Genomic DNA, 17004 nt, shown 5'->3' with positions numbered 1-17004 from the left:
ATTTTATATACAATACACAGCATAATAATGGCAAAGAAATAGAGGAGGAAGGGGACAGGTGCCGGGACCCAGGGGACACTCTATGGAGGCTGCCTGACAGGACAGCAGGGGCACAACTCCTGTACTGGGTCACCACAAATATAATGTGCGTTTTCTCAGTACACAAGCCATGATGTCCAGCATTGCCACGCTGAATATGATTACGTGTGTGATTATTGCCAACCTGCGAGTGGAGCCACGGAGTCACAGACCATGATGCATTGCCACGCTGAATATGATTACATGTGTGTGATTATTGCCAACCTGCGAGTGGAGCCACGGAGTCACAGACCATGATGCATTGCCACGCTGAATATGATTACATGTGTGTGATTATTGCCAACCTGCAAGTGGAGCCACGGAGTCACAGACCATGATGCATTGCCACGCTGAATATGATTACGTGTGTGATTATTGCCAACCTGCGAGTGGAGCCACTGAGTCACAGACTATGATGCATTGCCACGCTGAATATGATTACGTGTGTGATTATCGCCAACCTGCAAGTGGAGCCACGGAGTCACAGACCATGATGCATTGCCACGCTGAATATGATTACATGTGTGTGATTATCGCTACCTGCGAGTGGAGCCACGGAGTCACAGACCATGATGCATTGCCACGCTGAATATGATTACATGTGTGTGATTATCGCCAACCTGCAAGTGGAGCCACGGAGTCACAGACCATGATGCATTGCCACGCTGAATATTTATTCCATATCATGTGAACACAGAATTTAAGGAGTTACACCTCCCCCCTTCCTCCCCAGAGATGCTCAATGATTCGGATGAAGGACGCTCTTATCTTCTGAGGGTCTCCACTTCCTTCATCAGGCGCAGACAGAGCTCATCCTGATAGGGCAGCGCCACACACTGGACGGACAGGGGAAGGCCCACCCCTCCTGACAGCGCCTACAGAGTGGGTACATAGAGAGGGTCACCCCCACATCGAGACATATAGATGGTCACCCCCCCCCCCACCGAGACATAGAGGGGGTCACTCCCCACACCGAGACATAGATGGTCACCCCCCCCACACAGAGACATATAGGGGGTCACTCCCCACACCGAGACATATAGAGGGTCACCGACACATATAGAGGGTCACCCCCACACTGACACATATAGGGGGTCACCCCACACCGAGACATATAGGGGGTCACTCCCCACACCGAGACATATAGATGGTCACCCCCCCCCCCACCGAGACATAGAGGGGGTCACTCCCCACACCGAGACATATAGATGGTCACCCCCCCCCCCCCACCGAGACATAGAGGGTCACCCCCCACACTGACACATAGATGGTCACCCCCCCCACACAGAGACATATAGGGGGTCACTCCCCACACCGAGACATATAGAGGGTCACCGACACATATAGAGGGTCACCCCCACACTGACACATATAGGGGGTCACCCCACACCGAGACATATAGGGGGTCACTCCCCACACCGAGACATAGAGGGTCACCCCCCACACTGACACATAGATGGTCACCCCCCCCCACACAGAGACATATAGGGGGTCACTCCCCACACCGAGACATATAGAGGGTCACCCCCACACTGACACATATAGGGGGTCACCCCACACCGAGACATATAGGGGGTCACTCCCCACACCGAGACATATAGAGGGTCACCCCCCCCACATCGAGACATATAGGGGGTCACCCCCCACATTGAAACATATAGGGGGTCACCCCCCACACTGACACATATAGGGGGTCACCCCCCACACTGACACATATAGGGGGTCACTCCCCCACACACTAACTCTTTTAGGGGGTCACCCCCCCACACTAACACTTATAGGGGGTAACCCCCACACTAACACTTATAGGGGGTCACCCCCACACTAACACTTATAGGGGGTAACCCCCACACTAACACTTATAGGGGGTCACCCCCACACTAACACTTATAGGGGGTCACCCCCACACTAACACTTTTAGGGGGTCACCCCCCCCCCCCACACTAACACTTTTAGGGGGTCACCCCCCCCCCCACACTAACACTTTTAGGGGGTCACCCCCCACACTAACACTTTTAGGGGGTCACCCCCCCACACTAACACTTATAGGGGGTCACCCCCACACTAACACTTATAGGGGGTCACCCCCCCACACTAACACTTTTAGGGGGTCACCCCCCCACACTAACACTTTTAGGGGGTCACTCCCACACTAACACTTTTAGGGGGTCACCCCCCCCCCCCCACACTAACACTTTTAGGGGGTCACTCCCACACTAACACTTTTAGGGGGTCACTCCCACACTAACACTTATAGGGGGTCACTCCCCATACTAACACTTATAGAGGGTCACCCCCACACTAACACTTATAGGGGGTCACCCCCACACTAACACTTTTAGGGGGTCACCCCCCCCCACACTAACACTTTTAGGGGGTCACTCCCACACTAACACTTTTAGGGGGTCACTCCCACACTAACACTTATAGGGGGTCACTCCCCATACTAACACTTATAGAGGGTCACCCCCATACTAACACTTATAGGGGGTCACTCCCCATACTAACACTTATAGGGGGTCACTCCCACACTAACACTTATAGGGGGTCACCCCCCCCACACTAACACTTTTAGGGGGTCACCCCCCCCACACTAACACTTTTAGGGGGTCACCCCCCCCACACTAACACTTTTAGGGGGTCACCCCCCCACACTAACACTTTTAGGGGGTCACCCCCCCCCCACACTAACACTTTTAGGGGGTCACCCCCCCACACTAACACTTTTAGGGGGTCACCCCCCCCCCACACTAACACTTTTAGGGGGTCACTCCCACACTAACACTTTTAGGGGGTCACCCCCCCCCACACTAACACTTTTAGGGGGTCACTCCCACACTAACACTTATAGGGGGTCACTCCCCACACTAACACTTTTAAGGGGTCACCCCCACACTAACACTTATAGGGGGTCACCCCCCCACACTAACACTTATAGGGGGTCACCCCCCACACTAACACTTATAGGGGGTCACTCCCACACTAACACTTTTAGGGGGTCACCCCCCCCCACACTAACACTTTTAGGGGGTCACCCCCCCCCACACTAACACTTTTAGGGGGTCACTCCCACACTAACACTTTTAGGGGGTCACCCCCCCCCCACACTAACACTTTTAGGGGGTCACTTCCCACACTAACACTTTTAGGGGGTCACCCCCCCCCACACTAACACTTTTAGGGGGTCACTCCCACACTAACACTTATAGGGGGTCACTCCCCACACTAACACTTTTAAGGGGTCACCCCCACACTAACACTTATAGGGGGTCACTCCCCATACTAACACTTATAGGGGGTCACTCCCCATACTAACACTTATAGGGGGTCACCCCCACACTAACACTTATAGGGGGTCACCCCCCCCCCACACTAACACTTTTAGGGGGTCACCCCCCCCCCCACACTAACACTTTTAGGGGGTCACCCACCCACACTAACACTTATAGGGGGTCACCCCCCACACTAACACTTTTAGGGGGTCACCCCCCCACACTAACACTTATAGGGGGTCACCCCCACACTAACACTTATAGGGGGTCACCCCCCCACACTAACACTTTTAGGGGGTCACCCCCCCCACACTAACACTTTTAGGGGGTCACCCCCCCACACTAACACTTTTAGGGGGTCACTCCCACACTAACACTTTTAGGGGGTCACTCCCACACTAACACTTATAGGGGGTCACTCCCCATACTAACACTTATAGGGGGTCACTCCCACACTAACACTTATAGGGGGTCACCCCCACACTAACACTTTTAGGGGGTCACCCCCCCCCCACACTAACACTTTTAGGGGGTCACTCCCACACTAACACTTTTAGGGGGTCACTCCCACACTAACACTTATAGGGGGTCACTCCCCATACTAACACTTATAGAGGGTCACCCCCACACTAACACTTATAGGGGGTCACTCCCCATACTAACACTTATAGGGGGTCACTCCCACACTAACACTTATAGGGGGTCACCCCCCCACACTAACACTTATAGGGGGTCACTCCCACACTAACACTTATAGGGGGTCACCCCCCCACACTAACACTTATAGGGGGTCACCCCCCCACACTAACACTTATAGGGGGTCACCCCCCCCCACACTAACACTTATAGGGGGTCACCCCCCCCCCACACTAACACTTATAGGGGGTCACCCCCCACACTAACACTTATAGGGGGTCACTCCCACACTAACACTTTTAGGGGGTCACCCCCCCCCACACTAACACTTTTAGGGGGTCACCCCCCCACACTAACACTTTTAGGGGGTCACCCCCCCCCCACACTAACACTTTTAGGGGGTCACCCCCCCACACTAACACTTTTAGGGGGTCACCCCCCCCCCCACACTAACACTTTTAGGGGGTCACTCCCACACTAACACTTTTAGGGGGTCACCCCCCCCCACACTAACACTTATAGGGGGTCACTCCCCACACTAACACTTTTAAGGGGTCACCCCCACACTAACACTTATAGGGGGTCACTCCCCATACTAACACTTATAGGGGGTCACCCCCACACTAACACTTATAGGGGGTCACTCCCCATACTAACACTTATAGGGGGTCACTCCCACACTAACACTTATAGGGGGTCACTCCCCATACTAACACTTATAGGGGGTCACTCCCCACACTAACACTTATAGGGGGTCACTCCCCATACTAACACTTATAGGGGGTCACTCCCACACTAACACTTTTAGGGGGTCACCCCCCCCCACACTAACACTTTTAGGGGGTCACCCCCCACACTAACACTTTTAGGGGGTCACCCCCCCACACTAACACTTTTAGGGGGTCACCCCCCCACACTAACACTTTTAGGGGGTCACCCCCCCACACTAACACTTTTAGGGGGTCACCCCCCCACACTAACACTTTTAGGGGGTCACCCCCCCACACTAACACTTTTAGGGGGTCACCCCCCCACACTAACACTTATAGGGGGTCACCCCCCCCACACTAACACTTATAGGGGGTCACCCCCCACACTAACACTTATAGGGGGTCACTCCCACACTAACACTTTTAGGGGGTCACCCCCCCCCACACTAACACTTTTAGGGGGTCACCCCCCCCCCCACACTAACACTTTTAGGGGGTCACTCCCACACTAACACTTTTAGGGGGTCACCCCCCCCCACACTAACACTTTTAGGGGGTCACTCCCACACTAACACTTATAGGGGGTCACTCCCCACACTAACACTTTTAAGGGGTCACCCCCACACTAACACTTATAGGGGGTCACTCCCCATACTAACACTTATAGGGGGTCACCCCCACACTAACACTTATAGGGGGTCACTCCCCATACTAACACTTATAGGGGGTCACTCCCACACTAACACTTATAGGGGGTCACTCCCCATACTAACACTTATAGGGGGTCACTCCCCATACTAACACTTATAGGGGGTCACCCCCACACTAACACTTATAGGGGGTCACTCCCCACACTAACACTTATAGGGGGTCACTCCCCATACTAACACTTTTAGGGGGTCACTCCCACACTAACACTTTTAGGGGGTCACCCCCCCCCACACTAACACTTTTAGGGGGTCACCCCCCACACTAACACTTTTAGGGGGTCACCCCCCCACACTAACACTTTTAGGGGGTCACCCCCCCACACTAACACTTTTAGGGGGTCACCCCCCCACACTAACACTTTTAGGGGGTCACTCCCACACTAACACTTTTAGGGGGTCACCCCCCCCCCACACTAACACTTTTAGGGGGTCACTCCCACACTAACACTTTTAGGGGGTCACTCCCACACTAACACTTTTAGGGGGTCACCCCCCCCCCCCACACTAACACTTTTAGGGGGTCACTCCCACACTAACACTTTTAGGGGGTCACTCCCACACTAACACTTTTAGGGGGTCACCCCCCCCCCCCACACTAACACTTTTAGGGGGTCACTCCCACACTAACACTTTTAGGGGGTCACTCCCACACTAACACTTTTAGGGGGTCACCCCCCCCCCACACTAACACTTTTAGGGGGTCACTCCCACACTAACACTTATAGGGGGTCACTCCCCACACTAACACTTTTAGGGGGTCACCCCCACACTAACACTTATAGGGGGTCACCCCCACACTAACACTTATAGGGGGTCACTCCCACACTAACACTTATAGGGGGTCACTCCCCATACTAACACTTATAGGGGGTCACTCCCACACTAACACTTATAGGGGGTCACTCCCCATACTAACACTTATAAGGGGTCACTCCCCACACTAACACTTTTAGGGGGTCACCCCCCCCCCCACACTAACACTTTTAGGGGGTCACTCCCACACTAACACTTTTAGGGGGTCACTCCCACACTAACACTTTTAGGGGGTCACCCCCACACTAACACTTATAGGGGGTCACTCCCACACTAACACTTATAGGGGGTCACCCCCACACTAACACTTATAGGGGGTCCCCCCTTTAGGTGTGATGACCCTCCCCTCATACTCACTTCTCTGTACAGCCAGTCCCAGGGGTCGTTGTCGTACCCCCTGTAGTTCTTCAGCTCCTCCTCATCATCTCTGGTGACAGAACCAACAGGGACGACTCCAGCCGGGAACTGCAGGACGTTGTAGAGCATGGTGTAGGAGATCGTGGCTGGGGGCAAGAGAGGGGTTAACGCTGTCAGCAGGAAAGGAGGGCTAACAAATATATTCACACCCCTACTGAGAGGGGGAGGGGCAAATACCTACCAAGTAGTCGCGCTGCATAGCCTTTGTTGAAGGCCGGACCCAACATGGGGCACAGAACCACATCAAGGCCCAGCTTCCTCCATTCACTGATGAATTCTGCCTGATAATCCTAGAAAAGAGCAAAACCACAAGAGCTGACAATCTATGGATAGTCAGGTGACTGAAGAGTTATTGGTCAAGATCAGTCACATGTGAAAGGTTTATTCTACTCCCCGACACAAGGCCGGTCTATAGTCTGACCACGAAGACACCCAGGTCTCCAGAGAAACCTACACATCCCAACTGAAATCTCATTGGATGAGCAATGGTGTCTCCTCAGGGGTGTGGTGTCTCCTCAGGGGTGGTTTCTCCTCAGTGGTGTGGTGTCTCCTCGGGTGGTGTGGTGTCTCCTCAGGGGTGGTGTCTCTTCAGTGGTGTGGTCTCCTCAGGGGTGGTGTCTGCTCAGGAGTGGTGTGGTGTCTTCTCAGGTGTGGTTTCTCCTCAGGGGTGGTGTGGTGTCTCCTCAGGGGGGTGGTGTCTCCTCAGGGGGGGTGTCTCCTAATGGGTGGTGCGGTTTTTCCTCAGGGGTGGTGCGGTGTCTCTCAGGGGTGGTGTGGTGTCTCCTCAGGGGGGGAGGTGTCTCCTTAAGGGTGGTGTCTCCTCAGGGGTGGTGTTGGGTCTCCTCAGGGGGGTGGTGTCTCCCCAGGGGGGTGGTGCGGTGTCTCCTCAGGGGTGGTGTCTCCTCAGGGGGGTGGTGTCTCCTCAGGGGTGTGGTGCGGTGTCTCCTCAGTGGTGGTGTCTCCTCAGGAGTGGTGTGGTGTCTCCTCAGGTGTGGTTTCTCCTCAGTGGTGGGGTCTCCTCAGGGGGGGTGGTGTCTCCTCAGGGGTGGTGTCTCTTCAGTGGTGTGGTCTCCTCAGGGGTGGTGGTGTCTCCTCAGGGGGGTGTCTCCTAATGGGTGGTGCGGTTTTTCCTCAGGGGTGGTGTGGTGTGGGGTTTCTCAGGGGTCGTTTGGTGTCTCCTCAGGGATGGTGTGGTGTCTCCTCGGGGGGGGGGGGGGGGGGGTGTCTCCTCAGGGGTGGTGTGGTGTCTCCTCAGGGGTGGTGTGGTGCGGTGTCTCCTCAGGGGTGGTGTGGGGTCTCCTCAGTGGGGTGGTGTCTCCTCTGGGGTGGTGTGGGGGTCTCCTCGGGCAGGGGGTGTCTCCTCATGGGTGGTGCGGTGTCTCCTCATGGGTGGTGCGGTGTCTCCTCATGGGTGGTGTGGGGTCTCCTCAGGGGGGTGGTACCTATCACCTCAGTATTCTGTAACCCTGGAGTACCTATCACCTCGGTATTCTGTAACCCTGGAGTACCTATCACCTCGGTATTCTGTAACCCTGGAGTACCTATCACCTCGGTATTCTGTAACCCTGCAGTACCTATCACCTCGGTATTCTGTAACCTTGGAGTACCTATCACCTCGGTATTCTGTAACCCTGGAGTACCTATCACCTCGGTATTCTGTAACCCTGGAGTACCTATCACCTCGGTATTCTGTAACCCTGGAGTACCTATCACCTCGGTATTCTGTAACCCTGGAGTACCTATCACCTCGGTATTCAGTAACCCTGGAGTACCTATCACCTCGGTATTCAGTAACCCTGGAGTACCTATCACCTCGGTATTCTGTAACCCTGGAGTACCTATCACCTCGGTATTCTGTAACCCTGGAGTACCTATCACCTCGGTATTCTGTAACCCTGGAGTACCTATCACCTCGGTATTCAGTAACCCTGGAGTACCTATCACCTCGGTATTCTGTAACCCTGGAGTACCTATCACCTCGGTATTCTGTAACCCTGGAGTACCTATCACCTCGGTATTCTGTAACCCTGGAGTACCTATCACCTCGGTATTCTGTAACCCTGGAGTACCTATCACCTCGGTATTCTGTAACCCTGGAGTACCTATCACCTCGGTATTCTGTAACCCTGGAGTACCTATCACCTCGGTATTCTGTAACCCTGGAGTACCTATCACCTCGGTATTCTGTAACCCTGGAGTACCTATCACCTCGGTATTCTGTAACCCTGGAGTACCTATCACCTCGGTATTCTGTAACCCTGGAGTACCTATCACCTCGGTATTCTGTAACCCTGGAGTACCTATCACCTCGGTATTCTGTAACCCTGGAGTACCTATCACCTCGGTATTCTGTAACCCTGGAGTACCTATCACCTCGGTATTCTGTAACCCTGGAGTACCTATCACCTCGGTATTCTGTAACCCTGGAGTACCTATCACCTCGGTATTCTGTAACCCTGGAGTACCTATCACCTCGGTATTCTGTAACCCTGGAGTACCTATCACCTCGGTATTCTGTAACCCTGGAGTACCTATCACCTCGGTATTCAGTAACCCTGGAGTACCTATCACCTCGGTATTCTGTAACCCTGGAGTACCTATCACCTCGGTATTCTGTAACCCTGGAGTACCTATCACCTCGGTATTCTGTAACCCTGGAGTACCTATCACCTCGGTATTCTGTAACCCTGGAGTACCTATCACCTCGGTATTCTGTAACCCTGGAGTACCTATCACCTCGGTATTCTGTAACCCTGGAGTACCTATCACCTCAGTATTCTGTAACCCTGGAGTACCTATCACCTCAGTATTCTGTAACCCTGGAGTACCTATCACCTCAGTATTCTGTAACCCTGGAGTACCTATCACCTCAGTATTCTGTAACCCTGGAGTACCTATCACCTCAGTATTCTGTAACCATGCAGTACCTATCACCTCAGTATTCTGTAACCATGGAGTACCTATCACCTCAGTATTCTGTAACCATGGAGTACCTATCACCTCAGTATTCTGTAACCCTGGAGTACCTATCACCTCAGTATTCTGTAACCCTGGAGTACCTATCACCTCAGTATTCTGTAACCCTGGAGTACCTATCACCTCAGTATTCTGTAACCATGCAGTACCTATCACCTCAGTATTCTGTAACCATGGAGTACCTATCACCTCAGTATTCTGTAACCCTGGAGTACCTATCACCTCAGTATTCTGTAACCCTGGAGTACCTATCACCTCAGTATTCTGTAACCCTGGAGTACCTATCACCTCAGTATTCTGTAACCCTGGAGTACCTATCACCTCGGTATTCTGTAACCCTGGAGTACCTATCACCTCAGTATTCTGTAACCATGGAGTACCTATCACCTCAGTATTCTGTAACCCTGGAGTACCTATCACCTCAGTATTCTGTAACCCTGGAGTACCTATCACCTCAGTATTCTGTAACCCTGGAGTACCTATCACCTCGGTATTCTGTAACCATGGAGTACCTATCACCTCAGTATTCTGTAACCCTGGAGTACCTATCACCTCAGTATTCTGTAACCATGGAGTACCTATCACCTCAGTATTCTGTAACCCTGGAGTACCTATCACCTCAGTATTCTGTAACCATGGAGTACCTATCACCTCAGTATTCTGTAACCCTGGAGTACCTATCACCTCGGTATTCTGTAACCCTGTCTGCGGAGGGTCCCCGGAGGGCGGCCCAAGGAGAAGTATGTAATCCCCCCCGGGCTGATAAATAGAGGGGATCCCCGGCCCGTTCACCACTTTCTCTCTCCTCAGGATGAAATATTCGTGAATATTAAACTTTCCGTGATAAATAATTCAGGGAGAACGTTCAGCATTAAACCAATTAGGATTAAAGATTTTGTTTACAAACCTGCGGACAAGGGGGCAAAATGGTGTCCGGCCGTGCGGTAAGAAGAGGAGGAATAGATTAAATGTAAATCGCCCCAACAATCCCATCTCCATTCTCCACGGAATTAAATCCCATCGTAATTAGGGTCATTGAGAAAGATGTCATCTGAGGGCCCCAACCCTACATCTTGTGCACAAAAGCACGGAACCCCCCCCGGGACGCCCCGTTATATCTGGGCTGGGAAGATTGACAGAGGGGACATGTCAACGGCGATTGTGAGGAGGAGGACACGGCGATTGTGAGGAGGAGGAAGAGGAGGAAGAGGAGGACACGGCGATTGTGAGGAGGAGGAAGAGGAGGAAGAGGAGGACACGGCGATTGTGAGGAGGAGGAAGAGGAGGACACGGCGATTGTGAGGAGGAGGAAGAGGAGGAAGAGGAGGACACGGCGATTGTGAGGAGGAGGAAGAGGAGGACACGGCGATTGTGAGGAGGAGGAGGAGGACGCGGCGATTGTGAGGAGGAGGAAGAGGAGGAGGAGGACACGTCGATTGTGAGGAGGAGGACACGGCTATTGTGAGGAGGAGGACACAGCGATTGTGAGGAGGAGGAAGAGGAGGAAGAGGAGGACACGGCGATTGTGAGGAGGAGGAAGAGGAGGAAGAGGAGGACACAGCGATTGTGAGGAGGAGGAAGAGGAGGAAGAGGAGGACACGGCGATTGTGAGGAGGAGGAAGAGGAGGAAGAGGAGGACACGGCGATTGTGAGGAGGAGGAAGAGGAGGACACGGCGATTGTGAGGAGGAGGAAGAGGAGGAAGAGGAGGACACGGCGATTGTGAGGAGGAGGAGGAGGAGGACGCGGCGATTGTGAGGAGGAGGAAGAGGAGGAAGAGGAGGAAGAGGAGGACACGGCGATTGTGAGGAGGAGGAAGAGGAGGAAGAGGAGGACACGGCGATTGTGAGGAGGAGGAAGAGGAGGAAGAGGAGGACACGGCGATTGTGAGGAGGAGGAAGAGGAGGACACGGCGATTGTGAGGAGGAGGAAGAGGAGGAAGAGGAGGACACGGCGATTGTGAGGAGGAGGAGGAGGAGGACGCGGCGATTGTGAGGAGGAGGAAGAGGAGGAAGAGGAGGAAGAGGAGGACACGGCGATTGTGAGGAGGAGGACACGGCGATTGTGAGGAGGAGGACACGGCGATTGTGAGGAGGAGGACACGGCGATTGTGAGGAGGAGGAAGAGGAGGAAGAGGAGGACACGGCGATTGTGAGGAGGAAGAGGAGGAAGAGGAGGACACGGCGATTGTGAGGAGGAAGAGGAGGACACGGCGATTGTGAGGAGGAGGACATGGCGATTGTGAGGAGGAGGACACGGCGATTGTGAGGAGGAGGACACGGCGATTGTGAGGAGGAGGAAGAGGAGGACACGGCGATTGTGAGGAGGAGGAAGAGGAGGAAGAGGAGGACACGGCGATTGTGAGGAGGAGGAAGAGGAGGACACGGCGATTGTGAGGAGGAGGAAGAGGAGGAAGAGGAGGACGCGGCGATTGTGAGGAGGAGGAGGAGGACGTGGCGATTGTGAGGAGGAGGAGGACACGGCGATTGTGAGGAGGAGGAGGAGGACACGGCGATTGTGAGGAGGAGGAGGAGGAGGAGGACACGGCGATTGTGAGGAGGAGGAGGAGGAGGACACGGCGATTGTGAGGAGGAGGAGGAGGACACGGCGATTGTGAGGAGGAGGAGGACACGGCGATTGTGAGGAGGAGGAGGAGGACACGGCGATTGTGAGGAGGAGGAGGAGGAGGACACGGCGATTGTGAGGAGGAGGAGGAGGAGGACACAGCGATTGTGAGGAGGAGGAGGACACGGCGATTGTGAGGAGGAGGAGGAGGACACGGCGATTGTGAGGAGGAGGAGGAGGACACGGCGATTGTGAGGAGGAGGAGACGGCGATTGTGAGGAGGAGGAGGAGGACACGGCGATTGTGAGGAGGAGGAGGAGGACACGGCGATTGTGAGGAGGAGGAGACGGCGATTGTGAGGAGGAGGAGGAGGACACAGCGATTGTGAGGAGGAGGAGGAGGAGGAGGAGGAGGACACGGCGATTGTGAGGAGGAGGAGGAGGAGGACACAGCGATTGTGAGGAGGAGGAGGAGGAGGACACGGCGATTGTGAGGAGGAGGAGGAGGAGGACACGGCGATTGTGAGGAGGAGGAGGAGGAGGACACGGCGATTGTGAGGAGGAGGAGGAGGACACGGCGATTGTGAGGAGGAGGAGGAGGACACGGCGATTGTGAGGAGGAGGAGGAGGAGGAGGAGGACACGGCGATTGTGAGGAGGAGGAGGAGGAGGACACGGCGATTGTGAGGAGGAGGAGGACACGGCGATTGTGAGGAGTCATGTTACACATCTGTTGCACACGACCACTGACTGTGCGCTTGGACTTTCCGTCTCAGAACCAATAATTGTAGCACGGTACAGTCTATAGAGGAGGTGTATATAGAGGGGGGCTGTGTATATAGAGGGGGGCTGTGTATATAGAGAGGGGGGCTGTGTATATAGTGGGGGGAGCTGTGTATATATAGAGGAGGTGTATATAGAGGGGGGCTGTGTATATAGAGGGGGGCTGTGTATATAGAGGAGGTGTATATAGAGGGGGGCTGTGTATATAGAGGGGGGCTGTGTATATAGAGGGGGGGGCTGTGTATATAGAGGGGGGGCTGTGTATATAGAGGGGGGCTGTGTATATAGAGGAGGGGCTGTATATATAGAGGGGGGGCTGTGTATATAGAGGGGGGCTGTGTATATAGAGGGGGGGGGGCTGTGTATATAGAGGGGGGGGCTGTGTATATAGAGGGGGGCTGTGTATATAGAGGGGGGCTGTGTATACTAATAACCTGCAGCATCGTATGTCTTAGGGGGGATTAAACTGTCAGAGTCACTGGTAGAGAAGGATCTGGGGGACTTGTAGATCACAGACTACAGAATAGCACAATGTCAGGCTGCTGCTTCCAAGGCCGGCAGGATATTGTCATGTATCAAAAGAGGGACAGGGACATAATACTCCCCCTTTATAAAGCATTGGTACAGTCTATAGTGTATAATACTCCCCCTTTATAAAGCATTGGTACAGTCTATAGTGTATAATACTCCCCCTTTATAAAGCATTGGTACAGTCTATAGTGTATAATACTCCCCCTTTATAAAGCATTGGTACAGTCTGTAGTGTATAATACTCCCCCTTTATAAAGCATTGGTACAGTCTATAGTGTATAATACTCCCCCTTTATAAAGCATTGGTACAGTCTATAGTGTATAATACTCCCCCTTTATAAAGCATTGGTACAGTCTATAGTGTATAATACTCCCCCTTTATAAAGCATTGGTACAGTCTATAGTGTATAATACTCCCCCTTTATAAAGCATTGGTACAGCCTATAGTGTATAATACTCCCCATTTATAAAGCATTGGTACAGTCTATAGTGTATAATACTCCCCCTTTATAAAGCATTGGTACAGTCTACAGTGTATAATACTCCCCCTTTATAAAGCATTGGTACAGTCTACAGTGTATAATACTCCCCCTTTATAAAGCATTGGTACAGTCTATAGTGTATAATACTCCCCCTTTATAAAGCATTGGCAGAGTCTATAGTGTATAATACTCCCCCTTTATAAAGCATTGGTACAGTCTATAGTGTATAATACTCCCCCTTTATAAAGCATTGGTACAGTCTATATATATAGTGTATAATACTCCCCCTTTATAAAGCATTGGTACAGTCTATAGTGTATAATACTCCCCCTTTATAAAGCATTGGTACAGTCTATAGTGTATAATACTCCCCCTTTATAAAGCATTGGTACAGTCTGTAGTGTATAATACTCCCCCTTTATAAAGCATTGGTACAGTCTATAGTGTATAATACTCCCCCTTTATAAAGCATTGGTACAGTCTATAGTGTATAATACTCCCCCTTTATAAAGCATTGGTACAGTCTATAGTGTATAATACTCCCCCTTTATAAAGCATTGGTACAGTCTATAGTGTATAATACTCCCCCTTTATAAAGCATTGGTACAGTCTATAGTGTATAATACTCCCCCTTTATAAAGCATTGGTACAGTCTATAGTGTAGAATACTCCCCCTTTATAAAGCATTGGTACAGCCTATAGTGTATAATACTCCCCCTTTATAAAGCATTGGTACAGTCTATAGTGTATAATACTCCCCCTTTATAAAGCATTGGTACAGTCTATAGTGTATAATACTCCCCCTTTATAAAGCATTGGTACAGTCTATAGTGTAGAATACTCCCCCTTTATAAAGCATTGGTACAGCCTATAGTGTATAATACTCCCCCTTTATAAAGCATTGGTACAGTCTATAGTGTATAATACTCCCCCTTTATAAAGCATTGGTACGGCCTCACCTGGAATATGCTGGTCAGTTTTGGTCGCCTGTCCATAAAAGGGACACTGCGGAGTTGGAAAGGGTGCAGAGACGCGCGACTAAACTAATATGGGGCCTGGAACATCTTAGCTATGAGGAGCGATTAAAGGAGTTACAATTGTTTAGTCTTGAGAAGAGACGTATAAGGGGGGATATGATAAACGTATATAAGTATATAAATGGCCCATACAAAAAATATGGAGAAAAACTGTTCCAGGTTAAACCCCCCCAAAGGACGAGGGGGCACTCCCTCCGTCTGGAGAAGAAAAGGTTTAGTCTAAAGGGGCGACACGCCTTCTTTACCGTGAGGACTGTGAATTTATGGAACGGTCTACCTCAGGAACTGGTCACAGCAGGAACAATTAACAGCTTTATAACAGGATTAGATACATTCCTGGAACAAAATAACATTAATGCTTATGAAGAAATATAAAATCCCTCCCCCAATATCGCGCCGCACCCCTTAATTCCCTGGTTGGACTTGATGGACATATGTCTTTTTTCGACCGTACTAACTATGTAATTATGTAACTAATCTTACATTGGATTCGATTGAATTATTATTGGAACTTTTGGAATTTATTTTACGACATCAATTTTTTAGTTTTTGTGATTAGTTGTATTTACAGGTAAGTGCAGTGTGCAGGTAAGTGCTATGTACTATGTACAGATAAGTGCTATGTACAGGTAAGTGCTATGTACAGGTAAGTGGTGCGTGCAGGTGAGTGGTGCGTACAGGTGAGTGCTGCGTGCAGGTGAGTGCTGCGTGCAGGTGAGTGCTGCGTGCAGGTGAGTGCTGCGTACAGGTGAGTGCTGCGTACAGGTGAGTGCTGCGTACAGGTGAGTGCTGCGTACAGGTGAGTGCTGCGTACAGGTGAGTGCAGTGTACAGGTGAGTGCAGTGTACAGGTGAGTGCAGTGTACAGGTGAGTGCTGTGTACAGGTAAGGTACTGCTATGGGGTCGCCTTGTGCACCGCTTTATGCAGATTTATTTATGGGGTACTGGAATGAGCCGTGATCCGGTCAGGTGAGCGTCCATGAGCGCAGTTCGTCATCTTGTGGCGTCGATTTATGGACGACATTATCTTCGTATGACTATTTACAGGACAATACTATGAGTGACCAGCAGGTGGAGTCGTAGGACTATAGGTTTTTGGGATGGTAACATTTTGGTTGTTATTAATTTAGAGATCTCCACTGACAATCATAGAGACCTCCAACAACTCTAACGAACCCCTCCCATCCTCCTACATACCCCGCGACAATTCATCCCAGCGAGAAGAATGTGAGGAGAGGGATATGAGGGATCGGTAGGAGAGGATATCCCCAGATGGACCTGATACACGACAAACATTAATGAGAGAGGGGGGTGATGGAGGGGCACACCCATTTATATCCCAAATATTATCACTGTTACGCCGAGCTCTCCGGGTCCCCGCTCCTCCCCGGAGCGCTCGCAACATCCTCTCATTCGCAGCGCCCCGGTCGCACCTGCTGACCGGGTGCGCTGCAATATTACTCCCAGCCGGGATGCGATTCGCGACGCAGGAGGCGCCCGCTCGCCATGCGCATCCCGGCTCCCGTACCTGACCCGTTCTCAGTCTGTCTTGTCCCGGCGCGCGTGGCCCCGCTCCTTAGGGCGCGCCGGGTCTCTGCTATTTAAAGGGCCACAGCGCCACTGATTGGCGCAGCAGGCTTAATCAGTATGTTCACCTGTGCACTCCCTACTTATACCTCACTTCCCCTGCACTCCCTACTTATACCTCACTTCCCCTGCACTCCCTACTTATACCTCACTTCCCCTGCACTCCCTCGCCGGATCTTGTTGCCTTAGTGCCTAGAGAAAGCTTCTTCTGTGTTTACCATTACTGTGTTCCAGACCTCCTGCCGTTGCCCCTGACTACGATCCTTGCTGCCTGCCCTGACCTTCTGCTACGTCTGACCTTGCCCTTGTCTACTCCCTTGTACCGCGCCTATCTCAGCAGTCAGAGAGGTTGAGCCGTTGCTGGTGGATACGACCTGGTTGCTACCGCCGCTGCAAGACCATCCTGCTTT

The 17004-nt window shown here is 52.0% G+C and overlaps 1 protein-coding gene across 3 annotated transcripts in view; it reads right to left on the bottom strand.

The window, feature by feature from the left end:
• Positions 1-737: 737 nt before the first annotated feature.
• The window catches only part of LOC130307630 (fatty-acid amide hydrolase 1-like), a 35615-nt gene continuing 19348 nt past the window's right edge, over positions 738-17004 (bottom strand). For all 3 annotated transcript variants that reach the window (XM_056552181.1, XM_056552180.1, XM_056552179.1), the window contains 3 exons: positions 6818-6926; positions 6577-6722; positions 738-953 (listed from right to left, as the gene is read on the bottom strand). In XM_056552181.1, coding sequence (XP_056408156.1) covers positions 843-953; positions 6577-6722; positions 6818-6926 — 366 coding nt within the window. In that variant the 3' untranslated portion in view covers positions 738-842. The remainder of the gene's footprint in view (positions 954-6576; positions 6723-6817; positions 6927-17004) is intronic.

The sequence above is a fragment of the Hyla sarda genome, unplaced genomic scaffold (assembly GCF_029499605.1).
Source record: "Hyla sarda isolate aHylSar1 unplaced genomic scaffold, aHylSar1.hap1 scaffold_1438, whole genome shotgun sequence".
NCBI lineage: Eukaryota > Metazoa > Chordata > Amphibia > Anura > Hylidae > Hyla > Hyla sarda.
The sequence above is the reverse complement of the archived record's forward strand: the minus strand, read 5'-3'. Positions and strand labels throughout refer to the sequence as shown.